The sequence below is a fragment of the Aaosphaeria arxii genome (assembly GCF_010015735.1).
Source record: "Aaosphaeria arxii CBS 175.79 unplaced genomic scaffold BU24scaffold_1, whole genome shotgun sequence".
NCBI lineage: Eukaryota > Fungi > Ascomycota > Dothideomycetes > Pleosporales > Aaosphaeria > Aaosphaeria arxii.
This window is the reverse complement of record NW_022983474.1, coordinates 1,396,483-1,423,764: the sequence shown is the minus strand read 5'-3', so window position 1 is coordinate 1,423,764 and position 27,282 is coordinate 1,396,483. Positions and strand designations below refer to the sequence as shown.

The window sequence follows — 27,282 nt, the reverse complement described above, 5'->3', positions numbered from 1 at the left end:
CGTCGGTGTCGTCGTCGGCGGGGTCTGGGAAGGGGAAGGAGAGGGCGTTTTGAAATAGTCATGGCGTGAATTGGGAATTGCGGAGTTATATATATATATTTTTGGGGAGAATTGGGAGTCTTGTTTGGGGCTGGGCCTCGAAATGAGATTGTGTGTAGGATTGTATGATTGAAAAGTCATTTGACAGTATGGGCGGAGCTTATCATTTATGTTAACGATTTAATCGTTTGGTTACTATGTGCGACTTGTCGTTCAACTTTCAACTATTTTTCTTAAACTTGTAAATTGACGATCAAGGCGAGATATACAGGGAGTGCATATGCACTGTATGTCCTAATGCGGTTAGTTTGATGTGAGATGGTCACTTGCTCAGGCAGCAGTATGCCTCAGGCCCTCAGCCTTTCCAAGCTGACCGTTATGACTCGTCGTTCTTTTCAATTTTGAAGACGTCTTTGGAATGTATATGACTTCGTTGACTTCCGTCATAATTCAATTTGGTGATGTACAGAGACTCGCCTTACATTTTGACATGAGTCTTGCTGCTTAAAAGAGACTTGTTATTGGTTACTCTATGCCCTGGGAAAGCTCGGCTGACACGTCAATGTATTGTCGACATCGATATACTGGTTTACCTGAATGATTTAGAGAACGTTGATGGATACCGGAATCGCCTCAACGATTTCAGAAACAATGCATAAACAAGATATGGAGATACAAAAACAGCTAGCACTCTCCAGAGCTACATATAAATGCGGGCAACCTGAGAAGGAAGGCGGAAAGGACCGTCTGAAGGACAGCTTCAACCCACTCACCTGGTGTATAAAAAGCAATAAAACAGAGAAATATGACAATGTTCCTCCAGCAATACCTAAATCCAGGCCGGATGGACTGCACTGCTCCTCTAAAAAGGATCCAGATACCTACCGACAGAACAGGAGCCGCCTGCTGTCTCTACCGGAAACATTACGGATGATGATATGGAAATACGTCCTGTCAGATTATCCACACTCAGACCTATTCATTCGAATCGAACGCAGGCCATTCAACCCTTCCTACAAACTGGTTCGAGCCCCTGTACCGGAACTGAAATTCGTCCCGTCAGATTCTCCCGACTCAACTCATTTTATTCGAATCGAACGCCGGCCGTTCGACCCTTCCTACAAACTGATTCGAGCCCCCGTTCCGGAACTGAAATTTGTCCACGAAGGGGCGAAACCACGCAGACATGTCAACATCCTCCTCACATGCCGCTCCATACGCGCAGAGGCCTTACCAATCCTCTACCAATCCGTCACCTTCGCGCCCTCAGATCTCGAAAGCCTTCTCCCTATCTTCATCGACTCCCTCTCTCCCGAAGCCCGGCGCTGCATTCGCAACATCCACCTGGCATTACCGCAATCTCCTTCTCAAAACGTCATGATGCACGACCGATCGAAACCGAGCTTCCACTGGGCGGTGACATGCGCGCAGGTCGCGAAGCTTAACGGCACGCTCCGGCATCTCAGCGTCGAGGGTAAATGGTCAGACTTCGCCCTCCCGTCTTTCCGGCGCGCGATCCTGCATCCGCTGCGCAAGATTAAGGCGGAGATCGCGTTCGTGCCTATCGACCACCCGGAAGACGACTCGTTCGATTACGACGGCGCGTTCGGGGAGTTGCTTCGGCAGGCTGGCGAGGAGCTGAAAGCGCTGGCTCAGGTCCGCGCGGAACGAACGAAGGCGGACGCAGAGGAGAGACGGGAGAAGGAGAGGCGTTGGCGGGAAAGTGGCCAGCAGAAAGTTTCGGACACGCATGGTGAACGGATTGAGGCCTCTCTTGTGGGTGACAATTGGGTGGTCGTGGAGAGTGTGAGTGGTGAGCAGATTGAGAAGGACCTCAGACGAGTCTCTGGCATAGACCAATTCGAGAAGGAACTTCAGGCTCAAGGGTGTGATTCTGATGATAGTTCCATTGCGGATGATATGGATTGGGATCTTATGAGCGTTGGAAGCGGTGCGGATACGCCAAAAGTACGACCTCGTAGTGCTCTGTCGAAATATAGCAATGGGATGGACACCGATACTGCGTCAACTATAGTAGTAGATGATGCTAGTACTACACAGCGGAAGTACAAAATCCATGATGATGGGGATTGGTAGTAGGTTTGCATTAGAAGTAGTTTCATTCCGTATATTCTTTTAAGCTAGACATTGTCTTTATTAGCTACTCGTATTCGATGAGAGGATGATGAATGGCCATCCTTGCTTGTACAACTACATAGGTAATTGGGTCTCGTTGGAGCATACAGTAAGCCCTATATAATAAAATGGTCAACCAAACTCCGAATCTCACATGAACGTATCAAAATCCGAAAAAGACGTGCATTGGTAGATGAAATGACGTTTACTAGTATAACCGAAGCCGGGCTAGGCCAAGACTCACCAGAACCAGAAGCCGAGGCATTTGATAAGCCCCTTGATCCTTCCAGCTCATGTCGTTCACTTGATGATTAGTATTATCAGCCGAAGCCCAATCATCTTGTCAGGTTTTCGTGATCGTGCGCGTTGTTGCGACATCGTAGGATTCATATAAATTGTGGTTGTACCCTGGTCCGATTCTTTTATACTACAAGGTTGCGTGAACTTTGTTGCTTCAATATGGCCGACATACAACCGCCATCTTTTGTGGAGAGCCTTGCGATCAAGGAGGTCGGCGAACATGAATTCGAGACGATTCACCCACCGCAGCGCATGGGAAATGCTGCCAACATAGCCTATGGAGGCTACACCTCAGCCATGGCCGCGAAGGCTGCTAGCAAGACTGTCCCCGATAATTACCATCTATATTCTCTAATGGGAAACTTCTTGGGACCCGCACTCAACGATCGACCTCTGCAGGCAAAGGTCCGCATCGTTCGACAAACCCGGACCTTCGCTACGAGGCAGGTGGAAGTCAGCCAAAAACAAGACGACGGCTCAAGTCGGTCCTGCATGATAGCCCTGGCAGACTTCCAGGTAGCAGAGCCAGCAAGCCTGCTTGAATATTCGGCCCCTCCGTCACGAAAGTATAGCCATTACGAAGGCCTGCAAAGAGGGCCCGAGCAGAGTCAGAAACTAGTCGACGACGGGAAAGTCACGCAGAAGCAACGAGACATCTTCACGAAATCCTTCGGCTTGATGAGGACGGCGTTCGAGATGCGGCCGTGCCCGGAAGGCATGCTTTCCCAGAACTTGAACGGCGTTGCGAAGCATGCGAAAACTACACAGGATCACCTACCGCTTACCGAGAAGGCTTCCGCGGATTGGACGCGCTCCCTTAACCCTCTTTCGGACCAGGCCGAGCAGGTCGCTGCGTTGAGTTGGTTCATGGACGGTGCTCTCTCGTTTAGTCCGTTGTCGTTTAGCCACATGTTTCTGGATGATGCGGCCGCGTGCTCATCGTTGGACTTCGCGCTGAGGATCTTCAGCAACAACATCGACCTCGAGAAGTGGCATCTGAGAGAGATCAAGACTATCGTCGGGGCAGAAGGGAGGACCTTTAGTGAAGGAAGGTTATGGGATGAGCATGGTAAAGTGGTGGCAACGGCCACGCAACAGAGCATCATGAGGCCCCGGAAAGAGGGAAAGGGTCCATCAAAGAGTAAACTTTAGAGCATCATTGCGATCGTAGAAAGCACCACAAGATTTTGTCAGGGGGGAATTGTACTAGAGATGTAGAGTTGTTTGTATTATTTACGGAATCGAAATCTTCAGTCAAGCAAACAAAGTATCTTCATGCTTGGCTTCCTTCGAATCCGTCTCTACGTATGCCATGTAATTAGGTAGCCTGGCGAACTTCCAATATGGTAACAATCGAATCCGCCCCATATTATTACCAACAAGACTGTGGTCTCATTGTGTTGTTTGCGTAGAGTGAAGCCCGACCTAGGTCATGAGGTCAGTACACAAACACAAAACGTCGCGACTCGACAAACAAAGACTCACCTCAAAGATACTGCTGGCACCTGTAGCATCTAAAGTTGGTCCCGAAGTGGCCATGGAATATTGGATGATTGACCGTATCGATGACGCGTGTAATGCCGTCGTGACAATTGGCATTCCTAGACCGATGGTTAGCAGGTTGTTGATGATATTTCTAAATGTGCCTTCGTGAAGGGCCGCTGAAGAACGTACTCCCAGAACTCGCAGACGCAATGATATCCAACATGACCCCACTCGATCGGGAGGAAACCAGTGTGGAAGCGACCGTCGTTTTTCAACGGGAGCCAGCTTACGGCCTCGCCGTGAGCTTGGCCGCAGGACAGAGCGGTCGACAGTGACACGGCACCGAGGACATAGAGCCAGTAGGCAAATGGGATGTGCATGATAGCAATCGATTGAAGAATCTCGGGATTCGAGGAAAGGATTCGAGTTGTTTGAGGGTTGTAAGGGGAAGGAAATCCTGCTGCTGGGGAAGAGGGGATGTAGGTTTGGGTTGGGTGTGTATATGTACAGAGCACGGGCAAAGCACAACAACGGCGAGAATGTATGGCAGTGACTCACCTGAGCACGTCTGTTTATGTTTTGATCCAATGAAAGCTATTAAAGTCCGGTGATTATGATGTTTATCGCATTAATTGAAATTTACGACAGTGCTTTGACACTCATAGTGAATTACACTTCAAGATTTTCCGCATCTTGAAGTCCACGAATCATACAAATCACTCGGACTAAGGAGAGCTTTGACATCACAAGGCAGCTATACAAGCTGAATTCACTATCTAACATCCGATGCATGGGGACTAAGTTGCTACCTGCGGTGTGAGAACCACTTGACGAAGGAAGGAGGCGTATGCGTCTATACATCCAGGTTGAAATAAGACATAGGCATGCCAATAGTAGTAAGGATTTCTTCCAAGCCTATAGAATTGTTTTTAATATCAATTTGAGAAGATGTGTCTTGGGCCATAAAAACTGTGAGAGTGAATGGTGCCCCAATCAGAACGAAGGGATATCTCCAATCAGCGACCGCCCCGCCCCGCAGAATCGTTGCGCATTGCCATCATCCAAAAATTTCCCCGCCAACATTCCATTCCGCATCTCCTCCAAACCTCCGTTTTGTAGGTTTCCCGCCAGCCAACATGCCACCCACTCCTTGCGCTCTGTGCAAGACGAACCGAGCACTTATTCTTCGTCCCAAAGACCATTCGAAACTATGCAAGGCGTGCTTCATATCCGTCTTCGAAACAGAGATCCACCATACAATCACGACGAACAACCTCTTCCACCGCGGGGAGAAGATTGCAATCGGCGCATCGGGCGGCAAGGACAGCACCGTACTTGCTGCAGTCCTCAAGACTCTGAATGAGCGATACGATTACGGCGTCGAGCTGATATTGTTGTCGATTGACGAGGGAATCAAGGGCTACCGTGATGACTCCCTCGAAACCGTCAAGCGCAATGCACAACAGTATGAAATGCCGCTGACAATCTTGGGATATTCCGAGTTGTATGGCTGGACTATGGATCAAGTCGTGGAGCAAGTGGGAAAGAAGGGGAATTGCACCTACTGCGGCGTGTTCAGGCGGCAAGCGCTGGATCGCGGTGCAGCCAGACTGGGTGTTAAGCATGTGGTTACAGGACACAACGCCGACGACGTCGCAGAGACTGTGCTCATGAATTGTACGAGAATCCGGCTTTGAACATGCAAATAATGTAAAACTCACGTTTGTGTAGTGCTCCGTGGCGATCTTCCTCGACTTTCGCGGACGACATCCATCATCACGTCTACACCCTCCGCAGTATCCACAGATCCGAATTCACACACCAACGTCAAGCGCAGCAAACCTCTCAAGTACGCCTACGAGAAAGAAATCGTCCTGTACGCCCACCACAGAAACCTAGACTACTTCAGCACCGAGTGCATCTACTCCCCAGAGGCCTTCCGAGGCAGCGCGCGTGCCCTCATCAAAAACCTCGAACGAGTGCGACCGAGTGCAATCCTCGACGTGGTTCGAAGCGGCGAGGACATGGCTAAACTCGTACCAGGTAGCGACGAAGGCTGCGGAGGAGTTTGCTCGAGTTCTGTCCCCGCTGCAGAGGAAGAGGAGGGCGGCTGTGGCAGTTCGAATGGAAGGACTGCCGGTGGCGAGATGGCAAACATGGAGCAGCACTTGTCACAAAATGAGGCCGCAGCGGAGAATGGACTAGAAGTCGAGATCACATCTACAGGAAAATCTCGCGCAACCCAAACTCAGCAACGAGGCAACACAGCTAAAGAATCGCTCCAGAACGGCAGCAGCAAGAAGAGTAAAAAAGGAAAGGGCGAGCCTCCGGCGCCCCGAAAAGTCACAAAACAAGTCATGGGACAATGCAAGCGCTGCGGATACCTTTCCAGCCAGGAAATCTGCAAAGCATGCGTCCTCCTGGAAGGACTCAACAAGAACCGCCCGAAGAACTCGATCGAGGTGGGCTACGATGAATCCCAGGAAACCGAAGTCAACGGTGTCACGAACGGCCTCCAGAAGACCCACATCGCAGCGGAGTGAAAGAGGACAGATGATAGCTACTACAACAGCGATCCTACATACACCAGTTCGCACAAGGCTTTTTTTTTTCTTGTTCGCGGAACGACGACGTTTCCTGCTACCCAGCACCCTTTGTCACGCGTCACACGCGAAAGAAGTGACATTTCCACAAACACGAAGAAAAAAAAGAGCAACGCGCACGAAAACACCAAAAAGGTCTGCCATCCGCACGCACGAGTATTTCTGGAATGCCAATGTCGCACGCCCCAGTGTTGCTTCCCGACGTCAAATTTTTTTCTCACTTCCCGCCGCAAGCGCCAGACTCGCACCTCCCCTCGCACCACCTACTTCTCGTAGTATCAAAAAGCAAGCGCATCGTTCCCTCGCGCGAGGCCTTACACAAGGGGAAGTGCTCGTGGTGCAAACAATCCAACCACAGATCTCTTCTTCGGTCATGTGTGAGGACGTCTTGTCTGAACGGTGCGATATCACACGTGCATGGCGGACTTACAAGGGGAGGGGTTTTGGCAGACAGCCCTCACCCGCGCGCCCGTTCGATTCAATCACGAGCTACTCGTGGAAGTCGCACATGGGTGCATCATTTTCCTCACCCTTCTCCTCCCGGTAACGGGGAAATGCTATTATCCCCATCTGACGCAGAGGCCACTTCTTATTTGCACGACGTGGATCCGATGCGCTGTTCGGGGGGTGGGGATCGTGCCCGTGGTTGGTCGGCGCAGGGGTGGTGAAGAGGTACAATGGGTACAAGGCTTGTACAATGTACTCTGTACAGAGGTACATCGTGTGAAGACACATCGTGTTCGTCCGTCCTACATGTGAAATCTCAATGGTATGATGGAGCTCCTCTTGGCTATGCCTGCCACGGAGTGTTTATCGTTGCACTCGGTTTTTGTTGATGATGATGTCGATGAAATACGGATACCCGCGGCGCAATATGGCATTTGTACGAGCTGAGAAGACACACAGATGGATGTATGGATGTATTTCTTGATTATTGAGAACGGAAGAATGCATAGAAATATGATAGGAATACATAGGAAAACAGGGTTCCAGTCCAATTGAGGTAACGGCCTGCGTAAGAAAAACCACCAGCGCTCCTAAAGCGGGTATGCAACTATGCCAGAATGCAAGTTCAGCAACAATGCAATAAAACGAGATATTTACAAACTCCATGTCTATGCCAATATAGACGCCCGAGGTCCGTGTGCCGTAAGAAACCTCTAGTCGAACAGTAAGCAAGCGATTATAATGCGAAACCCCAGGCACCATTAAGCTTCCACGGTCCGTCAATGACAATCTCCTTCTTCTCTGGATTGAAATGTCCCGTGCTGCCCGCCTTCTCCTGGCCAAGAACAGTGACTTGCTTCACTGTGACACTTTCACCACTATTGCCGTTGTATCCAAAGGTGCCTGTGCAAGCGAATGTGGAACCATCCCAAGAAAATTCGATTTCACTGATGGACGCCTGTTCGATACTTTCACCGTCATCGAGGTACAGACGGCCTGTGGCAGTACCGTCCTGCCCTGGCGCAACGATCACAACGAAATCGCGGGTGCGCAGTTCCTTGGTCGTCCAGGCCCAATCTGCACGCTCCGGAATAATGGTGCCACCGCGGATATGGACGGGAATGTCTTTCCAGTCAAGACCAGAGAGCGTATGGTTGCGGCCTTCGCTGTCAACTCGTGCGTGAGACCAGTAGTCATAAAATGTGTCCTTAGGCAGGTAGAAGGATACGGTGTCCGAATAATCATTCGTCACAGGTGAGATGAGGAGAGCATCGCCATAGAACCATTGCTCTTGAATGCCGAACGTATTCGGATCTTCAGGGTACAAGAAGAAGAGTGGGTTGACCATTGGTGTACCGTGGAGATGCTGGTAATAGAGAGCAGTGTAGGCGTAATCCATAAGCTTGTAGCGGGTGTAAATGGCTACTTTAGCTGCCTCAGCCACGATAGGCCATTGATAGAACTCCTGTTGGCGGGTACTGATCTCGGCGTGGTTGCGGTAGAATGGTTGGAAGGCCCCAAGCAGGGCCCAGCGTGCACACATGTACTCATCTGCGTTGCTGTTGAAACCGCACACATCAGATCCAACCATGGGCATCTGATGCATCGAAACAAAGCTCAGCATCTGTCGAATAGCCATGCGATAGTGTTCCCATGTAGATGCGTTGTCTCCAAACCAATGGGTGACTTTGCGACCGCTACCAGCCCACGTGGACCTCGTTAGTACGAACGGGCGAACGGAGGGGCGACGAGCCAGCATGGAAGTATGAGTGGTATGTGCCATCATATGCCCGTAGAAATTATGTGTATCGTACTGTCGCGTGCCATCATAGTTCGTGTTGTTGGTGTAAATGGTGAAATCAGAAAGGTTGCCACGATGATTGTTGATGTGGTAGTTGGGTTCGAACAACTCGCGATTGGGCAGACCTTTCTTCGTACCAGTTTCAACTTGCCGTTTTGCCGCAAGTGAATTATTTGGCTGGAATGAAGCAGGAAATCCAGGAATCGGACGGCCGGTATTTGGTCGCGGCACGGAGGTTGGGATAGGTGGGTTGCCCTCCTTCTCAGCCAGTGCAGCAGGATCGCAGTACCTGTCGTGGCAGAAGTTGGAGGCTTCGTTCATATCAACCCATACACCATCGATATCAATACCAGATTCAGGGCTGAAGGCAGCTGTGAGTTCGTCTGTCCACCACTGTTGCGTGTTTGGCGCGAACCAATCTGGCCATGCAGATACTCCCGCCCACTGCACCCCCAAGTAGTCAGAGCCATCTGCGTTCTTGAGGAAGACATTCTTGTCATGGCCGCGTTGGAAAGGTGCGTAATCAGCCCTGGTATGGATACCAGGATCGAGGATCAGAACATATCTCTGATCTCGCTCGTGTAGGGTCTGTACCAGCTCTCGCATCTTCGAGATTGGGAAGCGCTCAGGGTCGGTAGTAAAGTCCTCACGCAGATGCATGTAGTCAATATCAGTGTACATGACTTCCAATGGAATCTCAGCAGTGGAGTAATTGCCAACAACTTCGGCAACCATATTGACATCCCAGTAACCGTATTTGCATTGTTGGAAACCGAACGACCAGTATGGAAACATTGCTGAGTGTCCAACAACATCGGCATACTGTTGGGATACTTCGGCCGGCTGTGCACCAGCTAGGAAGTACAGGTCGATAATACCTCCGATGGTATTGTATTCCAAGTACTGCTCGCCTGATTCGGTTTTGTTGATGTAAATGTTCATTGGGTCTGAGTTGAGCAGAAATACACCATGGGTACCTTTGTCACCTCGGTGATCAAAGTACACTGGATGGCTACCATACAAGTTGTTGTTAGTGTGTACATTTGGCGATTCTGAATTGTACAGCACTCGCTCATAATTGGAGGTAGTCAATCGGAAGGAATCAGTGTGCTCGCCAAGGCCGTATAGATTGGGATCGTTGGGCAGATTAGTTCGCAGACGAACATATTGCGTCTGGAAGACTAACGACGATGCCGCACTATCGAAAAGAACTTCTCCATTGGAACGTCGCACAACGGCAAAGGAGAATGGATTTTCGGTCAGATTGAACTGTAGTGCAGCATTGGAGGAGGAGGCCTGTTCATGTTGTGGCCTCGGAAGAACCTCTTGCTGCACCTGGAAAACGTTCTCTTCTGCATCGAATATCTGGACGTGGAGCCGCTCATCTGGACATATATTAGTCTATATCACGATACATAGGATGTCTCGCTTGGAATGGAGTGCGTCATTTCTGCTGATAAGCGAAACGTACTTGTCTGATATTCAACTACCAATTTCAAATTCTGAAGATCCTGACTGTAACTGTTGCATGCCGGACCAGCGAGTGTAAGGTCCGCAGTGAGTGAAGAGTCTGTCTGTTTGACATTTGAAGCAGCATAGCCTGGACAATCGGCAAGTTGGCTCCTCTCTGGAAAGACGATAGGGACATTGGGAGGATCTGGAGGTGGAGTATCGCGCGGAGCAGGAAAGGCAACGGCGATACTAGACACCACGAAGGCGAGAAAGAGGCGTTCGAGCATACTGGCAGTCCCAGTAATAGTCAAGGCGAATAGCTCGAGCGTTGTGAGAGGACGAACATCGTTGGAGGCATTGAAGAACCTTATAAGGACATTGTCCGAAAGGAGAGTATCGTATCCCTTGCCAGTTCATTGATCCATACTGAGCGCTAGCCAAGGTCATTGATGGACGCATGATTGTTTTGTTTTTGAGGGAACCATCACTCCCCTGGAATGTGGCTTACCCCAGATTTGGCAGATGTTGACTTGCCCGATGTAGAGAATCAAGCGTGGTTGTATCTGGTACAATTACCTGGCTTGCAGGGGCCATGCTGGCACAAATGGACCACACAGCGTGTCCATCGTCCACGTACCTGCGTCGGACACGATACAAGTACAGGATGTCGTAGCATCAACGCAACCCGTCCCGCGCCTATCAACGGCGCGTAGTTGTATTGAAGTAACAAAGCATTTCCGGTCGTTGGCGCTGGAGGTTTGTTACGAACGTATGAGGAAATTTCCCTTGGGCCTTTGATACCCGGAATTGGCCCTTAACAGCCCAGGGAGTCCGGACAGTTTTGGCCGCACTGCAGGGAATAGATTGAAACAACCATCTGTGATCATACCTCAACGTGCTAGGATCTGGAGCACAAGGCACCGGGCAATCAACTGCTATTTTGGCAGGACGCGTCTCTGATACAGCAGGGCGGTAATCTTGCGACTGGGCCTAATTGCATTCATGAAGTTCATAATGACGATGTGGGTCTCATTTATGAACGAAGCATATGATAACATGCATGCAAGGTAAGACACATTGGCTGAGCGTGTGCGCGCGTGTGTGTATAGAAATCGGATCTTGCTCAAGGAGCGATGGCTTGGTTTAGGGTTTGCCATCGGAACCTTCCAAGCATATTGGCAGGTAACTAAGAAGAGTAGGAGAGAAGAGGAGAGGAGAGTGAAGAAGTGACGTTGGAGACAGTAGGAAGTGATCTGATCTGATCAGGAGGCGTTGTCAGCGATGATGGCGGGGTGACTATGGGGGTGACTATGGCGGGTGGGTGGCTACTACTGTAGGCGAACGCCATTCCCGTACCTCCCCTCCTACCCCAAGATCCACCTAACTAGCTACACCTCTAAGAGGTACTGTACATACGGCTACAACTACATCTAATTACAACGACACCCGTTAATGGATACTTACGAGTACCGTAGCACCACCACACAACAGCACGACAGAAACACAGCACATGGTCATTGTGAATGTGGAACTTTCTACCCCTGAGATGAACCCTAGTCGCCCTCCCACCTCTTCTCCGTACTCATGCCCAGGATGCGACCCTCCATGGGCGTCTCGGCAATATGTGTACTACTGGTACCTCTGATATCTACATTTATTGGCTGCATCATTAACTCTCATTTCCTTCTCATGTACCTCGGAAAACCACAATTTGTACTCGACAACTCCTGAAGCGTACAGGAACTGCCTGGTACGGAGACTGCCTCAAACTTTAGCTTGCTGTCAATCATCACGAGGCCAGAGGTAAAGGAGATTACAATGTCCGTCAATAGCGGCTATCATACCCCTTCAATCCTAAAGGGAAACCAAGCACACTCTTGGTAAATCATCTATCATGAGATGGTCGTCGCTGGATTTGATTGGCTTTCAGCAATCGAGGATCATCGCTCACAAGAAAGATATCGTCAATACGGAGTACTCATTTTTGATAGCCTTTATTCTTACCATCTTGTAGTAAAGAATATGCGGCGACGACTTTTTATCCAAAAAAAACAATATCTAGTTGCCAAATGCATCGCAAAATGACATGTTACGAATATTCTGATATGCGACACCAAGCACACGCCAATATAAGCTTTCGGCCGCCCACTAGACTGACGTCAAGCTTCAAAGGGTCCTAACGCCACCACCATCACCCAAAAGCCACCGTCGGTGCCACTTATCTATCCCAAAATATTCAGACGTCTTCCTTCAGTTTACCATTGATTGCTTCATCTTTCCCCTAGTGCGGCACTGGCTCATCACTCTTTCTCATATTCCACCCTCCTTGCTATCGCCGTCATCTTGTTCTTCACGCATAAGCTCGACCTGAAAGCTCCCACCATGCCCCGCCGAGGAGCGCAATCGCTGGCAGACGAATCCGCCCCTACAATCACCACAAAGCTTCCCGAGAAAGTCGCGTGGCCTTCGACATTTACCGATGGTCTCCCCCTCCCTCAGATAATGGTTTTTGACCTCGACTATACGTTATGGCCTTTCTGGGTGGACACACATGTTACGCCGCCCATCAAGGCTGTTGAAGGCGGGCAGAAGGTCAAGGATCGATATGGTGAGGGTTACGGGTTTTACCCCGAAGTCGGCGGTGTTCTTGATGCTGTAAGTCTACTCTATTCTATCTCATAGATCTCAATGGCGCCTGTGTAATATAATGCTAATTGTTTGTGTAGTTGCGACAGAAGGGCATCAAAGTCGGTGCAGCATCGCGAACATCTGCCCCAGATCTCGCAAATGAGATGCTTCGCGCTCTCAAGATACCAAGCTCGACCGCATCATCGCAGCGCGCAGTTGACTACTTCGATAACCTGCAGATCTATCCCGGAAGCAAGACCACACATTTCAAGCGCATACAACGGGACAGCGGAATAGAGTATGAAGAAATGCTATTCTTCGACGACGAGAGTCGGAACAAGAACGTCGAGGGGCTGGGTGTCGTTATGCAGCTAATACGGGATGGTGTTACAAGAGATGAAATAGATGCTGGTGTGAGGAGTTGGAGGAAGAGGAACAACAGGATACCAAACTAGAGGAGGCACGCACGCCACTTTATTTACGACGATTAGATTTGTTTTTAGACTTCTATATACTTCATTACCATTCGGAGTTTCTCGAGTCCTAGCCACTTGTAGGTGTTGCAACATGTTCTATAAAGTGTACTTGACGTAGATACTTTTGTTCACTAACAATAATGCAGCTAACAAACTCCAAGTTACAAAACCTTGTGCCGCAGGCCGTCATGAGAAAATATATTGATCCCGCCCTATGGTATTTCGAGAATATGAAAACACATCTAAAGATAAAATTAATCCCCCAAACAAACGAAACGCCGAAACATGATCTCTCTAGCCCATCTTAGCGGTTGCTGCATGCCGTTCCGTCATTGCTGCATTGTAAATTTTGATCACCTTGTCGTAGACCATGAAAGTCACACTACTCGAAAGCTGGAAAGATTTAGTACTGATCTATGAAATTACGATTCAAAATAAACTTACAGTAAGTCTCACGAGTCTCGGCGTGGTAGCTTTCCAGAACACAGAGACGCCTTCATTCGCAAGCATCTGCCCCGCGACAGAAAGCATTCGTCCATTCGAACTACCTATGCCTTGCATACGCGTCTTGACGTTGTCGAATGGCATTGACGCATACCTAATCCAACACTTTAGTCAAAGCGTTATGGGTAACTGTTATTGTACACTTACACCGTGACAACTCCGCTACCTGCACCAGCAATCATGGTCGCGGTCGTTCCATTCACCGAACTCGGCCAAATCTCCTGTAGCTTGTCCTTCAGAGCACCGAAAGTCGTGAAGCGAACGGCACTGTTCGTGCCTTGCTTGCATAGCACTGGAGTGAATCCCCTCCAAAGGCTGAGTATCCCATGTTGTCGAACAGTCTGTGTTACAATACGTGCAAGAGGTAATTTACCCAACTGTCCTCCCGACGCTGCATCATGGATAACTCTCGTCTTGAGGCTCTCTCCGGGAGTGACGATCAGCAGACTCTCTGTTGCGCCTGCGCAGAGTCCAGCGACAAGATTTAGCCACGGGTTCTTCGCTGTGGTTCCAGTGTGCTGCGATGCACCTTTTTCAAAGTAGGGTGTCAATTGCCGTTTCGCAGTTTCGAACGAGAAGAACCGCACTCCGCTCTTCAGTGCATTGCTGACAGCGAGGGTCTGACAGCCTGCGTATATGCCACTGAGACCGACGCTCTGCAAGGTTGACCGAAGGATGGTCAATGAACTTGTGGATTTCTTTCCAAGGGTCACGTTTTCGAGTTGTCGTCGTGTTTTCACGAATTCGGCTGGGTACTTGGAAGGTGTCAAGGAATTTGAAAATCACTGGGTTGGAAAATACAACTTACTGTTACTAAGGTCTCAGATGCACCGGCCAATCCTCCAGCCAGTATACTGATCGCAGCTGGGGGTGACGATTTGTCCATCTTAGCAGAGAATAGAAAACTCGAGCGAAGGTAGCAGGTCACACACTGTTTTGCATGGAAACAAAACAACAAAGAATTATCACTGAGAACATAGAACTTGAACGTCGATACCGGAGAAAGTATGCACATTGTCCTCCACGGCCGATACACGTTTCGGACTTGGTGAGGTCCATGCTTGACTCGGTGGCTTACCAGGCGAAGCTAATTGTATTTTACGAGCGGCGCTCCCATAGCTAGATCCTCTCTCATTGAGTAGCTTCCTCGGATTGTGACCGAGCGCCAAGAAGGTGTCTTTGGGGAATGTACTCCTTCGACTTACTATGGCCGGGTTTTGGTTGATTTTTAATCTACTGTGTAGGTGGCGTTTGTGGAGAAATTTTACTGCGTATGAGAATGCCCGAGTTGTAGTAAGATTTCATCGGTCCGAGGACAATGGGCGCGATGAGTGATGCTAGAAACGGAAATCAGACGCACCTCAACACTTCATCGTGTACTCCGTATTCAATTTACTATTGTTGAGATGTCATGGATATATCAAGTCGCCATTCGGCTTAATCTCGCGCCATAATGAAGCAAACAAGACACTCCAGCCTTCCTCGATATCAGATTCACATAGCTTGGCTTGCTTCATGTTCAATGCATTGTTTCCGTGCTTGTCATTATTTCATTCATGAATTTAGCTATAAATTATTGCTTTACATCCCAAAGGACCTGTGCGTTCCGACAAAAGACCTCTTCTGTCAACCCAGCGGCCTCAGTCCACTGTAAACACCGATCAACAAAGGGCCGCACATCGAGCCCATCAAATCGCGTGTGCGGCCAGTCAGACGCAAATACGATCTGACTGCCAGCTTTCTTCAGCAGTTCGTATGCTACAGCCTCCACTCCACGCATCTCGGAATCTGTATCGAAGCGATATGCTGCCGATAGCTTCAGCCATGTGTTCCCGCCTTGTAGTAGCCTGACTAGAGAATCAAAACCCGTCAGTTCGTATGGATCGAGCGGATACGTTGCTTTCCCAGGGTTTGGCAATTTCGGGGCGCCAAAATGCGCAAGACATAGCCGTACGCCTAGGTCGCCTGCGACGCGCTCGAGTATCGGAAGTGCTTCCATGCCAATGAAGAGCTCTAAAACCCAGTCGAGTGGCTTCACGACTGCTGCATAGCGCTTCAAAGTATCTTCGAGCGCTGCTTCGGTGAATTGAGCATCTCTTGACTTCAAGTTGAGACGAACGCCCCGGACTCCAAGTTGGTGCCATTCTTCGAGTGTGGACAGTTCAATGGTATCTGGGTCGACCTCTACAACACCTCGACCCTGAGCTGGCCCGAGAGCTTTGAGGGCATCAAGAAGACATGAATTATCGTTGCCATAGATGGAAGGCTGAACCAGGACAATGTTCGATATTCCAATAGTCTTCTCGAAGCTCATCGCATGCTGTAGATTATGAAGTGAGGGCGTGTAGGCGGCATTGGAAGCAAGTGGGTATTCTGGTGACGTGACGTGCATATGGCAATCCCAAGCGTTGTTGGGCATGCGTTGGGGTATTGTTGTAAGCCTGGTGGCTATTGTGCGTTTCTGCGACTGTGCAACATCGGCGCGAAGTACACTCGGTCGCTGCAAAGACTGAAGGTAGGATTGGGCGTGCCTAATGAAAGGGATGAGTATCGAGTCCACGAAAGATCCTATTATGGGAATGACTCTGAGATTTTGGAGCAACATCGTGTAGGACAAACGGCAAAGAGCCTCAAGAAACGTACCAGTAGCATTCGCGGGACGAGAACGGGGTATATAAACTGCTTCTAGTCGCAGCTCGGCAGATTGATAGACGCATTGAAGGTGGAGCCCTTACGTTAGGCTGGGGAAGTGCTGAAATTACGATGGTTAAAACTACCGTAAAGGCGTATCAAACGACGTTCGTGGTCTTTGCGACCTCAAGTACAAGCATTGTATAAAGCATTCACCCTAGTGCTTGTTTGGTCACGTTAGTTCGGTCAGACTGGCCAATCATGAGCCTGGAATCAGCGAAATTTCGGAAGTTGACCGAACGGAAGTTGACCGAGTCTAAACCGGATGGCGGATGAAGTCGATCTAATTCCATCTCACAGTACGAGGCATTCAATCTCTGCCATCCCCACAGACTGACTCCATACCCCGGAAAAGCTGTGCCTTCAGCATGGAGGACCCTTCGCTTTCTATAAAGGTCACTCTCTTCCAGTCATTTCCCCCACAGCTCTGAACATCAACCTCTCGTACGCGCATAGTCAACATGGGAAGATTCGCACCCCCCTACTACATCCTCGCCGTAGTTGTGTTGGCATTTGGCGGTATTCCCAAAGGTACGATCTAGTCATCACGTATCTGTCGAGCTGAAAGGATGCTCTAAATACTAATAATACATGATCAGGTTATGATGAGGGTGGTTTCAGTGCCAGTGTGACTCTGCCAGCCTTCAAAGCTGACTATGGACTTAACAAAAATCTCTGGGTCGGCAACGCGACAGGCCTTGCCAATCGTACCGCGAACATCAGTTCGTTCGGTGTGCTTGGAGCTGCCTTCGGCGCTTTGATCGCCTACTTCCTTAACGACAAGATTGGGAGGCTGTGGTCATACAGACTCGCGATTCTTGTATGGGGTAGCGGCATTCTCATGCAAGTCTTTTCATCTGGCATCTTTGGATTCCTCCTTTTCGCAAGAATATGGGGTGGCCTGGGTGCTGGTGGTCTCACTGTCATCTCACCGCTTTTCCTGTCCGAGATTGCCCCAACGAAGACCCGAGGAATGATAGTCAGCATGTACATGGTAGTGCTGCTATCTGTTTTGTCCTTGGGATTTTTCGTCAACTACGGTGTCAGCAAGCACATGGCACAAAGCAGGACCCAATGGCAGCTGGTGCAGGCCATCCCATTGATCCCGGTTGGTGTCGCGTTCTTCGCTTCCTGGTTGATCCCAGAGAGCCCTCGCTGGCTCGCCTCCAAGAATCGCGATTCGGACTGCCTCTCTGCTCTCTCCCGCTTGAGGGGTCTGTCACCCGATGACACCGCTCTGGTGGCTGAATTCGAGAGGACCAAGTTGGAAGCAGATGCTCTTGTGCAGATGGGAAGCATTTCCATGCTGGAGACAGCAAAGGAATGCTTCACCGAATCGAACCTGCGAAGCCGCTTCTTCCTTGCCGTCATGCTCCATACCGTGGCTCAATGGACCGGAGGTAGGTTAACAATATTGAAAGTTGAGATGAATTTAACTAACCCCTTATTCAACTAGGTAATGGCATCACGTACTACATTTCAGACATTTTCCAATACGCTGGCATCCACGGCTCCGAGACATCGCTCATCACTTCCGGTGCTTACGGTTTAGTCAAACTCTTCATCACTATGATCTTCGCCTGGGGTCTCATTGACAAACTTGGCCGCAGGCGCTGTATGCTGGCAGGTTTGACTCTCCAAGGAATCACCCACATCTACATGGCCATCTACTTCGGCGCGATTGGCCAGGGCAACAAGAGTGCGTCCGACGCTGCCATTGCCTCCGTCTTCATTTACGCCACCGGCTGGTCCATTGGACTCTGCACAATTCCCTACATCTACGGTACCGAGATCTTCCCCACCAAGGCTCGCAGCTTCGCGTATGCGACGACCATGTGTCTACATTGGTTCTTCCAATTTGCAGTCGTGCGAGTCACGCCTGTCATGCTTGCTGCATTGGATAAGTGGGGAGCGTACGTGTTCTGGACCACGATCTGCGCAAGCGGCATCGTCATCCTCGGTCTTTGGGCTCCAGAGACCAAGGGAGTCCCTCTGGAGCGCATGCACGAGCTGTTCGACCGCCCGTGGTACAAGTGCTGGAATGCGAAGCTCGATTATCGAGATGATTCGGACAGTGCATACGTAGAGAAACTGGGTGAGAAGGACGTGGCGGAGCAACGACAGCGTGAAGTTGCATCCTAAAGATGCACTGTATCCTTTATCTATCTATAATACAGATCTACGGTCGTCTTCTATTGTTGAGGGCTGAATAATAAATCGTTTTATGTTCAATTATATGTCTTTCTTTCCTGTGACAAGTCTGAACATCTAGAACTATCAACTGCTAGAATACATCAAATCCCGGATTCATTGTTATGCTGATGGGTTCAATCTGCGAGAACGCCTCGTACATCTCGGGAGGGATATCTAGCATGCTGTAATTCAGCGATTCATCAATCTGCCCATTCAGATAGGACAAATCATATAGAGATTGCTCTTCGTGTGCAATTGGCTGGTGAATGCCAGCAGGTGCTGTCACTAGATCTGTCTCTAGCGGTAGTGTTGCCGAAGGCCTTGGTAGATGCAGCTCGTTTATTTCATCTTCTGTCGCTTGGGGCGCTCCGCCTGATATTTGAATTCCAAGTACTTCAAGCTCTTTGGATATTGACCTCGATGCGGTTGCGATTGCTAATAGCCGTCGTCAGCATGAATCTATATTTTCACAGTGTGGATACCTACCGGGACTGGTTCTCCGAAGTCTGTTGAGAGCTTCTACGCAGAAGGATAGTCTTTCCAAAGTGCTTGGCGCAGCATGACCAGTCGCTTGAACCTCAAGAAGGAAGATCGATGCAGCCGTATACACAGTATATGCTAAACTCAAGACAACATGTCCCTCGCCAAAGGTGTGGTTGTATAGTTTGAATAGAGTGACGATAGCTGTGGCGGACGATATGCATTGTATGAGGGGATTATTTTCAGCACTTGGGTTGGCCGACTTTGGCTCTCGGTTCAGCTTTAACTTAGCGCGATTGAGCAGTATGTTTATGGTATGGTATAAGCAACTGGATGTGATGGTCAGTTCTCCGTACTATTTGGAACTTGCTTGTAGCCTCACTTCAGTGTCACAATATGACTTGGGGGACAATCCAATGGCGAATCAGCCAGATTGATCTTAAGATGGTTGGGAAGGTCTCTCCACCAGACTTTGAGCTTGAAGCTCATCGCTATCGTACACTGATGGGCACGAGGCCCAGTAGGGTCCTGTGAAGGATTGTAGATGTTGATGAGTAATTGGTTAAGTATCTCTGCCAGTCCGCACATGTGTGTAAAACAAGAGATGGAATATGCTTGTTTCGGTGGGTACCCTGGTGAATATACCCCGTGTGGAGTCCAGGCTTCGAGCTCGGCTGTATCGTCCACTGTCACCGGAATTAGAACTTGGATGTAACGAATCAAAGGCAGGCATACTCAGGACGCGAGGCGGACTGATCTCGGAGTGTTGTATCAATGGAGCTCGTCCGAAATAGAGTGAAATCAGCTTGTCCCAGAAGTAACAGCTCCAGAAGAGACGGTTCCGTATTTCGATATCCTCGACAGAAAAATGTCCCGCGTCCGCGTATCGTTTTCCATCAATACAAATGCCCATGTCGTCGATCAGTCGAAATGCCATTCCGCTATACAGCCAAGCTTGCGTGCGGTTGCCGCAACCACACTCCTGAGCACTTAGCATTAACAAAGCTTGCACGGTAGGAACCTTGCTATTGCCCTTTTGAACATCTTCGAATAGGAAAGTAACGGCTCGCTTTGAAAAAGCTTTTCCGTTGTCAAATGGAGCTAGAAGATCTTCCATGCCTGGCTCACCGCGACACCATCGAACGGAATGGGAGAGAACCGCATTTAGGAGTGCTTGGGAAAAGTATGGTCCTCCGTTCTTCATATCCCCTAGCAAACTTTAGCTAAACACAACATAATAGCAAAGACATCTGCTCACGCGTGAATGCGGGCCGATAGATAAAGTTGAAAAGTGGCTGGATCCAGCAGAAATGAGAGTCTAGCAACGACCTAAACGGTTCCTACATTGTAGATTTAGCTTTCCCTTGGCCCTCATTGAAGGAAACGACATACCGGTATATCAGCAAGCTTTTCGTATGCCCTTTCCCGCCAGGCACTGTTGACCAAACTCTCTTTCCTAGCAGCCAACTCCTGCACTTCTTGGTTGGCTTCGTTAGCTACTGCTTTTGCACTGGACGGCAGTTGGAACAGGCTCGTAGATCCATGGAAAGAGAGCCTGCCATCGTCTTCTACCCTCAATGCATCGACAGCTCGAGCTGAGGTAGCGCCAACATCCGATGGTGATGAAGCAACCCCATCAATTGAAGTTGGATTGAGTGCAGTATCAGATGAGGTGCTCCCTGCCGCTGAAAGTGCGGCCTCGAGTTGCTGGATCTTCTGCTCTAGACGTTGTGTATACAGAAGAGTTGGAGAGCTACTTCAAATTAGTACATTATGCAGTACGTGATGAGGCATCGTATGTTTGATGAACATTGCCCATATTGTCCGAAGTATATTTCCTAGCAAACATACAGCTTATAGATGCAATCATCGCCGCGTAGCTTGCACCGATCGCAGATTGGATGAGTAGCGTCACATTTCACCTAGAGGCTGCATTAATTTCTTGTCAAGATTGGTGTTGTCGTGGATTTTGAACATTCAACACCTTACCTTGCGCTTCCGGCACGCCTCGCAGGAGAACGCGCTCTTTTTAGGATGGCGGTTTTGGCTCCTAGAGCCAGACATAGCTACATGTCCGACTCTACACTTACCAGCACTAGTCTGTCTACTGATGTCTCGGATTACACGTGTCTCGGTCGCAATCCGAACGAAGGACAATGCTTTGTCGTAGTAGTAATGACCTGAGAGGAAAGGCGTATCGTCGGAGGAGATCGACTTCCGAGATTTTTTAGCGCCACCCTCATTTGGTCAGTTGGTAGCGTCGCAAGGGACGGAGCCTCATTACAATATCTTAGGTCCAATCTCATGACGGGTAATGGAGAGATTCTTGAATCTGTGTAGGAAGATTGACTGCGTGTCGTAGTCTAACAAGGACTTCGCAGAATCATGGCAACTATCCGTCTTTACAAAAGTGTCACCAAGTACGCCCCGCTCGTCTCATGCATCGCATCATGAAGCAATGCTTATGAAGTACAGGGTCCCATTATATTAAGCCACGTTCACGCATATCACTTTTCCAAAGAGTAGTACCGCAATATATAAGCTTATGCGTTTATCGAATTTAAGTATGTAAACCCCCCGCCCCAGGGTCACCTGCTCCACGATATAGCATTCCAGTTCTCCTGTTCCTCTTCTGCTTCCGTTTCCATCACCACAAGCCTGATCTGCAAAAAAAAAAAAACGAGTGCTAACAAAAAATCAAATCTTCAGAGAAACGTCCCTGGTTATAACCAAATCGGCTTGTTCTTGATGGAAATATAGCGTCGAGCTTATAGCTTTTAGGATCTTTCTCGAGTTAGTTGAGGAACATTCAAAATCTTTCTGGGCTGGAAAAGATCATGTTATGCTTACACAATGGTCCTACGTATCAATTATTTTGATATCATCCAAGGTTAGCATCGTGGCTAGAGTCGTGGTGTTGAGTGTGCTGTAACATCATTCGCATCCGCGTATAACGACCCAGGTCCGAAAAGACCAGAGCTAGCTTCGCGCCGGTGGACAATCAAGGGTTTGTGAACCTAATATTATGGCGTCAATCTTAATTGCCTTGGAGTCGTGGGCGTGCGAATGATGGGATCTGACGTGGTTTGTCGCCCACTTCAATCTCGTCCTGATATTCTCGAAGGGCCTCAAGTGCGTGCCTTCCTTCCTCGCTGTTTGGGAAACAGTTCATCGCACTAGGTAGATCATTGGGCACGATACAATGTTTGGAGTACAGTTTGCCATATTTATCCCGTGTTAAGAAAATTTCGCGCTTCAAAGGCACCGGAGGATCGTGAATGTCCATCGATGTGTTGAGGGTTCGTCGTGATCTGCGAAATTCACGCATCATACGATCTTCGTAGCTATCTTCTTTCATGAGTCGATTGGAGCATTTGATTTCACAGATATGTGGCAAAACGAAACGTAACAATTCTGGACCTTCTTCGTCGGCTGGGAGATGTCTTAATCGGGTGGGCACTGCTGTCCAGTCAACACCCTTTGCGTCGAATATTGCCCTGTTGAACAATGTGCCAGCTTGACGCTTGCCAAGCTGGTCGAACGTGTGATACAGCGGAGCTTCCTCCGTTATCCGCAGCAGAGGAGCATATCGTTCTGGAGTTTTTGACTTTGATGCAATTCTACCCAATATTGAAGCAGCAGCACGAATGTCGATGATTTCGTCGTCAGGGTAGGCTACCGATTGCGAGATTAGACTATTGTCTGAGAGATAGTCCGGATGGCCTTTATTCTCGGGTCTATGCAGCCGTTGGGTTAATGGCTCAGGCACCTTAAGTATGGGGCTGTCCTCGTCTCGGGCTTGGGGCTGGGGCGCTTGAGCTATAGGCAACGGCTCTTCTGCGTCATGTTTCATTGATTTCGCAGTGGCATCAGGTCGACTGAATGCAGTATAGGGTCCTAGCATGTTGTGTGTGGAATCGTGGCGCTCGAGATTTGCTACAGGCTCCTTGCTATAGCTATCCATGGCCCGCCGAGCTGATTCCGCATATCTATCATTCGGACGGTATGCATAAGGATCAGAGGGCATGTCGGATCGAACCGTGAACTCCTCAAAGTACAAGACGTCATTTTGGTCTCTGCGCCACACGAGAGCATTTTCGACTGGTGTTCCAATATCGGTGAAAATCGTGCGCTTTGGAGACCGGGTTCGGTATTCAAACGAGGCTCCATTGAGCTTCAGTTCTTGCTCACTGCTCAAGAAGCCTTTCGCTGTTGGTGGCTGCTCACATCGAATTTCCTCGAAAATACGATATATAAATTTGAGCTCTTTTTCCACATCCTTTGCCTCACCCACTATCGTGGCCGTCCAAAATTTCCGGATCAGTAGTTCAAGGCCGACATTGTAGACATCTGGTTGCTCATCTTCGGGGTATAGTTTTGCAAGTCTATACCTCCAGTCTTTTGGATGCCGCTTGAGCAATGCGCTTATATACTTTTTCGTTTTCCCGCGGTTAAGAGCATCGAGGAAGGCGTCGATTAGTTGCTGGTTGCCTTCGCGCCAACGTCGATCTAGTCGTGGAAGGTCGAACTTCTGGCGCTCTTCCTGTACCTCTCGGTATCTATCATCTTCTCCGTCCAGGAAGTTTTGGAATTGCTGCCTTCGAAACTCTTGCTCCATACATCCTCCTTCTTCACTTTCGGTCTTGTTGTCTTCGCCCTCATCGCCGTGATTGACGTCGAGTAAGACAAACGGACCTACGACACTAAGGATCTGTTGGTCGCACTGGCTAGTATTCACTTGATGCTCAGACGCGATTGGAGCAGACATCCAAAGAAGGATTCCACGTAAATCTTCTGGACCAAGCCGGGTCCAATTGCGTACCAGCTCTGCGGTAGCAACAACTGCTTTTCGCACTGGCAAAGATGCCTGCCAGAGAGTGCTGTTGCATAGCACTACTAGTGCAACAACATGCAGTATAATAGCGACGTCGGTTTTGGAAATCGACGGCATCCTGAATACCTTGTTGTTGTTCATATGGGTGGGGTTTCTGTTGCGGTTGTTGGCTATGTTAGTGTTTGTTTGTCTGCGGTTAAGACTACTAGGGCGTCGTACCTCGCACCAGGCGAAGTCAACTAATGATTCGGTGAAGTGAATTTGTAGAATAGGAGCTGGGGCACAACAACCCTTACCAAAGGTCGTGTTTCAAATGGGTTGAGGGTTGTGAAAGCTGTATGATGCTCGAGGGAGAGGAAAGAGGTAACGGATGGGTTGGTACGAGCGTTTGCACAGGCAGCCAAGATTAGCATTGTGAAAAGTGAATGTACTTTGATTGGATAATGTGAGTAGTGATGGTTAAAAGTGATGGCATGCAGTGCACGTACCAGGTACGTAGCAGTGAATAACATCCACCTCAATTCTCTTCAAGATGGGCCTTTGTTTAGCCCACTGCCAATGAGAAATAGATAAGGAGCACCAAGGAAGTTCTTATATCATCATATCGATCTGACCACGAAAGTCCTGATCTGATAGTGTCTTAAGTAGTGGATCTCTGCTACTTCATGGCCCTTCAACCACCCTTGTCTAATTATACAACAACTCTTATAGCTGGGCTGGCAGTGGTCTTTGTAGTTGACCTGAAGGTTGACACTTCTACCATCACGGTGATTCAGTAAAGCGCTATATCTGAGATAGATGAGCCATTGAACATATCATTACATACAGCCCCGATCACCTATCGCCTTCGGAACTCTCTATTGTTCAACCGTTATGTATTGCGAGGTACATCGTTGAACGTTCAGTTTTCGTGCCTACGCATCGGCAAGCAGAGTCAATCTTGAAACGACTGTTACGTTCTTATAATAGTTTGCTGTTTTTCATGGTCGCCGTTCCAGAGTTTTTCTACCCGTACTTTCGCGCTGTAAGAGCAATAGTAGTGTGTAACAAGCCGCTTATTTGTCTTTGAAACTGCCTTCAAGGTCGACTTGCTCCCAATGATCACAGCTAAAATCATGTACTGTCTATGACCATATGATAGCACAGATCTGATTGGTGAAAGAACTTCAAGTTTGCCGGCTTTGATCTCGTTGGACTGTTTCCACGTTCATATACAGCTTGACGGGACTGTAATTACGGAAGATTTGGCTTCTTTGAAAGGATGAGCACCATCATACGTGCAAAAAGGTAAATTGAATAGACATTAAAGAGAGGTTTCGATTCGTCTTCTGTAGGTTTCCGCTGAATAACATCTAAATTTTACGCGAAATCGTCCGCTCCAGATCTCGAACCAATGTGTCGGTGCTTCCTTCGCTGGACACTTTTCGCTTTCCCGTAGTTGAAAACATGTCGGCTTTGTCGTCGTCCTTGTCCTCGACGCTCACACGCACCTCTGTTACCACCTTGATATCATCAAATTTAGGGACGCCGTGCTGTCCGTGCGGCCAATCGAGTTCAATGTCATCTGGTCCATTACCTTGGCTTGAAGCTTGTCGGCCATATGCATTGCGACTGTAGGGCGTTCGTCCAGTTGTACCTCCGTTGTTGTGCCTCGAGGAAAAGAATCGCGGGAAACATCGTGAAACCAATGGTCGAAGGCATGGAAGACAGGAGCATATAATTCCAACATTCGTTTCAACTGCAGACCATGTTGCTGCTGGTGGGTTATCTTTAGTTGGATCGGTAGAGTTGGAGATGGCGATGAGAGACTGGAGGCGCAGAATCGATACCACGCATACACTGGTAGAGTCTTGTTAGTAGAAAGATTCATTGTTGAATGTTGAAGGCGGCATGAAATGTACAAACGGATGTGAACACAACATTCGAGGGGAACGTGGATATGAGACTTACAATCCACCAACGGCGAAAACACCTATCAAGGCTTGCTTTTGTCGCCGTGCGATATTCAATTTCCGTATGAGTGGCATCGGTAGGATGATGATGGCGAAATCGGTTACGATGTTGATCCCGGCATTGGTAAACCACATGGCAAACTGATTGATGCATTTCGAGGGTTTTTCATGTGTCCAGAATGCTCTTACCGGCACACATGCAAAAATCGAACCGAAGACCGTCCAAACTGTGTAGCATATGACGACCGAGAAGATGCACCAGCACAAAATCTGAAATCCCCTCGTAGGGAAAACGCGGCGATATTGAAGCAGGATAGAGATCTTGGTGAGCCCAAGGGAGAGATAGTACACAATGAGTGAAGCCCAAAAAGCCTGCATGGTGATCAGTACTGATGGAGTCATATTCATCGAACCACATACCTTCAATGAGTTTCGAAGGTCACTCTCGGACAGGTATTTACCAGAGAGACCCATGCCATATTGAACCTCTACTTCGTTGTTAGCTGGGTTGACAATTCGATCAGTCATTGAACTTACGAACTCCGATGCATGCTGTCAAGCCGACGGAACAGATCTAAAAGCAGTCAGCAGTCTGGTGAGGATTGATAGCTCGTGGGAGTCGAACCAGCGCAACAGATATGATATAATCCTCAATTCCAGCACACTTCACGATACAAAACCTTGTGTACAGACGGAGGAGAACACAACATCCAGCCAAAGCCGTGAAGGCAGCCGAAACCCTGACTGCTTCTTGCCCACGTACTCCTTCAGGCATGTTGAGAGCGGTCAAAGACGAGCGCAAACAACAAACGTCGTTTTGGCATATACTTTTAAGTACAATCAAAGTAGGTGTCTGAGTGATGCTCCTGTGTCAGATCTTATCCACACAGATCATGCAACCTACAGGTTCGGGGTACGTCACTCTAGAGAGAGCAGATACCGGGGTGGAAAGGGGAAGATGCACTACCCTCCCTCTTAAACTTTCAAAAAATTCCCGTGAAAGCAATTCACGCCATTATTGAATAACACGGGCTACTATAGCGCCATATTGACCAACTCTAGCTTGTGCTAGCGGTACCCTACCGAACTGACTACTTCCCCACTGTGTGCAGGGAACGCGCAAATCTTCTCTCCACGAGGCACCGCTCGGTGCGTGCTCGCTAGTTCTTAACTTGAAATGGATTGGATGAAGCTAGAAATCGAGATGATGGGAGACTGTTGGAAGCATTTATTAGCATGGTAGCTCGTATAATACACTTGG

At 48.9% G+C, this 27,282-nt stretch overlaps 12 protein-coding genes across 12 annotated transcripts; 5 read left to right on the top strand and 7 right to left on the bottom strand.

Annotated features, from left to right (window-relative positions):
- The first annotated feature begins 394 nt into the window (after positions 1 to 394).
- Positions 395 to 2,354, top strand: BU24DRAFT_9945 (uncharacterized protein). Its single transcript, XM_033534874.1, has one exon. It carries the CDS (start codon positions 655 to 657, stop codon positions 2,134 to 2,136), a length of 1,482 nt encoding a protein of 493 aa, XP_033389201.1. The 5' UTR covers positions 395 to 654; the 3' UTR covers positions 2,137 to 2,354.
- Positions 2,355 to 2,472: 118 nt separating this feature from the next.
- BU24DRAFT_416528 (uncharacterized protein) lies at positions 2,473 to 3,855 on the top strand. Its single transcript, XM_033526476.1, has one exon. It carries the CDS (start codon positions 2,635 to 2,637, stop codon positions 3,625 to 3,627), a length of 993 nt encoding a protein of 330 aa, XP_033389200.1. The 5' UTR covers positions 2,473 to 2,634; the 3' UTR covers positions 3,628 to 3,855.
- Positions 3,856 to 3,961: 106 nt separating this feature from the next.
- On the bottom strand, positions 3,962 to 4,340 carry BU24DRAFT_469648 (uncharacterized protein; the record flags this gene model as incomplete). Its single annotated transcript, XM_033532621.1, has 2 exons — positions 3,962 to 4,076; positions 4,150 to 4,340. The coding sequence occupies 2 exons, from the start codon at positions 4,338 to 4,340 to the stop codon at positions 3,962 to 3,964; spliced, it is 306 nt and encodes a 101-aa protein (XP_033389199.1).
- Positions 4,341 to 5,096: 756 nt separating this feature from the next.
- BU24DRAFT_338466 (adenine nucleotide alpha hydrolases-like protein) lies at positions 5,097 to 6,503 on the top strand (the record flags this gene model as incomplete). Its single annotated transcript, XM_033523134.1, has 2 exons — positions 5,097 to 5,637; positions 5,692 to 6,503. The coding sequence occupies 2 exons, from the start codon at positions 5,097 to 5,099 to the stop codon at positions 6,501 to 6,503; spliced, it is 1,353 nt and encodes a 450-aa protein (XP_033389198.1).
- Positions 6,504 to 7,428: 925 nt separating this feature from the next.
- Positions 7,429 to 10,874, bottom strand: BU24DRAFT_9918 (glycoside hydrolase family 31 protein). The gene is made up of 2 exons (XM_033534872.1): positions 10,283 to 10,874; positions 7,429 to 10,196 (listed from the first exon to the last, which is right to left on the bottom strand). Exons 1-2 carry the CDS (start codon positions 10,548 to 10,550, stop codon positions 7,747 to 7,749), a joined length of 2,718 nt encoding a protein of 905 aa, XP_033389197.1. The 5' UTR covers positions 10,551 to 10,874; the 3' UTR covers positions 7,429 to 7,746.
- A 1,567-nt stretch (positions 10,875 to 12,441) lies between these two features.
- BU24DRAFT_416525 (magnesium-dependent phosphatase-1) lies at positions 12,442 to 13,591 on the top strand. Its single transcript, XM_033526475.1, has 3 exons — positions 12,442 to 12,918; positions 12,990 to 13,444; positions 13,514 to 13,591. Exons 1-2 carry the CDS (start codon positions 12,646 to 12,648, stop codon positions 13,344 to 13,346), a joined length of 630 nt encoding a protein of 209 aa, XP_033389196.1. The 5' UTR covers positions 12,442 to 12,645; the 3' UTR covers positions 13,347 to 13,444; positions 13,514 to 13,591.
- A 70-nt stretch (positions 13,592 to 13,661) lies between these two features.
- Positions 13,662 to 14,757, bottom strand: BU24DRAFT_403925 (mitochondrial carrier; the record flags this gene model as incomplete). Its single annotated transcript, XM_033525610.1, has 4 exons — positions 13,662 to 13,760; positions 13,812 to 13,965; positions 14,019 to 14,626; positions 14,680 to 14,757. The coding sequence occupies 4 exons, from the start codon at positions 14,755 to 14,757 to the stop codon at positions 13,662 to 13,664; spliced, it is 939 nt and encodes a 312-aa protein (XP_033389195.1).
- Positions 14,758 to 15,410: 653 nt separating this feature from the next.
- On the bottom strand, positions 15,411 to 16,476 carry BU24DRAFT_469646 (uncharacterized protein; the record flags this gene model as incomplete). The annotated part of the gene is made up of 1 exon (XM_033532620.1): positions 15,411 to 16,476. The coding sequence occupies one exon, from the start codon at positions 16,474 to 16,476 to the stop codon at positions 15,445 to 15,447; it is 1,032 nt and encodes a 343-aa protein (XP_033389194.1). The 3' UTR covers positions 15,411 to 15,444.
- A 396-nt stretch (positions 16,477 to 16,872) lies between these two features.
- Positions 16,873 to 18,776, top strand: BU24DRAFT_438236 (putative MFS quinate transporter). Its single transcript, XM_033530246.1, has 3 exons — positions 16,873 to 17,093; positions 17,162 to 17,962; positions 18,019 to 18,776. Exons 1-3 carry the CDS (start codon positions 17,024 to 17,026, stop codon positions 18,702 to 18,704), a joined length of 1,557 nt encoding a protein of 518 aa, XP_033389193.1. The 5' UTR covers positions 16,873 to 17,023; the 3' UTR covers positions 18,705 to 18,776.
- BU24DRAFT_445995 (uncharacterized protein) lies at positions 18,714 to 21,504 on the bottom strand. The gene is made up of 8 exons (XM_033530737.1): positions 21,225 to 21,504; positions 21,087 to 21,157; positions 20,628 to 20,988; positions 20,494 to 20,575; positions 19,971 to 20,444; positions 19,618 to 19,921; positions 19,242 to 19,564; positions 18,714 to 19,190 (listed from the first exon to the last, which is right to left on the bottom strand). Exons 1-8 carry the CDS (start codon positions 21,297 to 21,299, stop codon positions 18,847 to 18,849), a joined length of 2,034 nt encoding a protein of 677 aa, XP_033389192.1. The 5' UTR covers positions 21,300 to 21,504; the 3' UTR covers positions 18,714 to 18,846.
- A 768-nt stretch (positions 21,505 to 22,272) lies between these two features.
- Positions 22,273 to 24,186, bottom strand: BU24DRAFT_456880 (uncharacterized protein; the record flags this gene model as incomplete). The annotated part of the gene is made up of 1 exon (XM_033531486.1): positions 22,273 to 24,186. The coding sequence occupies one exon, from the start codon at positions 24,184 to 24,186 to the stop codon at positions 22,273 to 22,275; it is 1,914 nt and encodes a 637-aa protein (XP_033389191.1).
- A 1,664-nt stretch (positions 24,187 to 25,850) lies between these two features.
- On the bottom strand, positions 25,851 to 27,184 carry BU24DRAFT_9760 (uncharacterized protein). Its single transcript, XM_033534857.1, has 4 exons — positions 26,647 to 27,184; positions 26,559 to 26,595; positions 26,442 to 26,509; positions 25,851 to 26,393 (listed from the first exon to the last, which is right to left on the bottom strand). The coding sequence occupies exons 1-4, from the start codon at positions 26,794 to 26,796 to the stop codon at positions 26,016 to 26,018; spliced, it is 633 nt and encodes a 210-aa protein (XP_033389190.1). The 5' UTR covers positions 26,797 to 27,184; the 3' UTR covers positions 25,851 to 26,015.
- Positions 27,185 to 27,282: the final 98 nt, after the last annotated feature.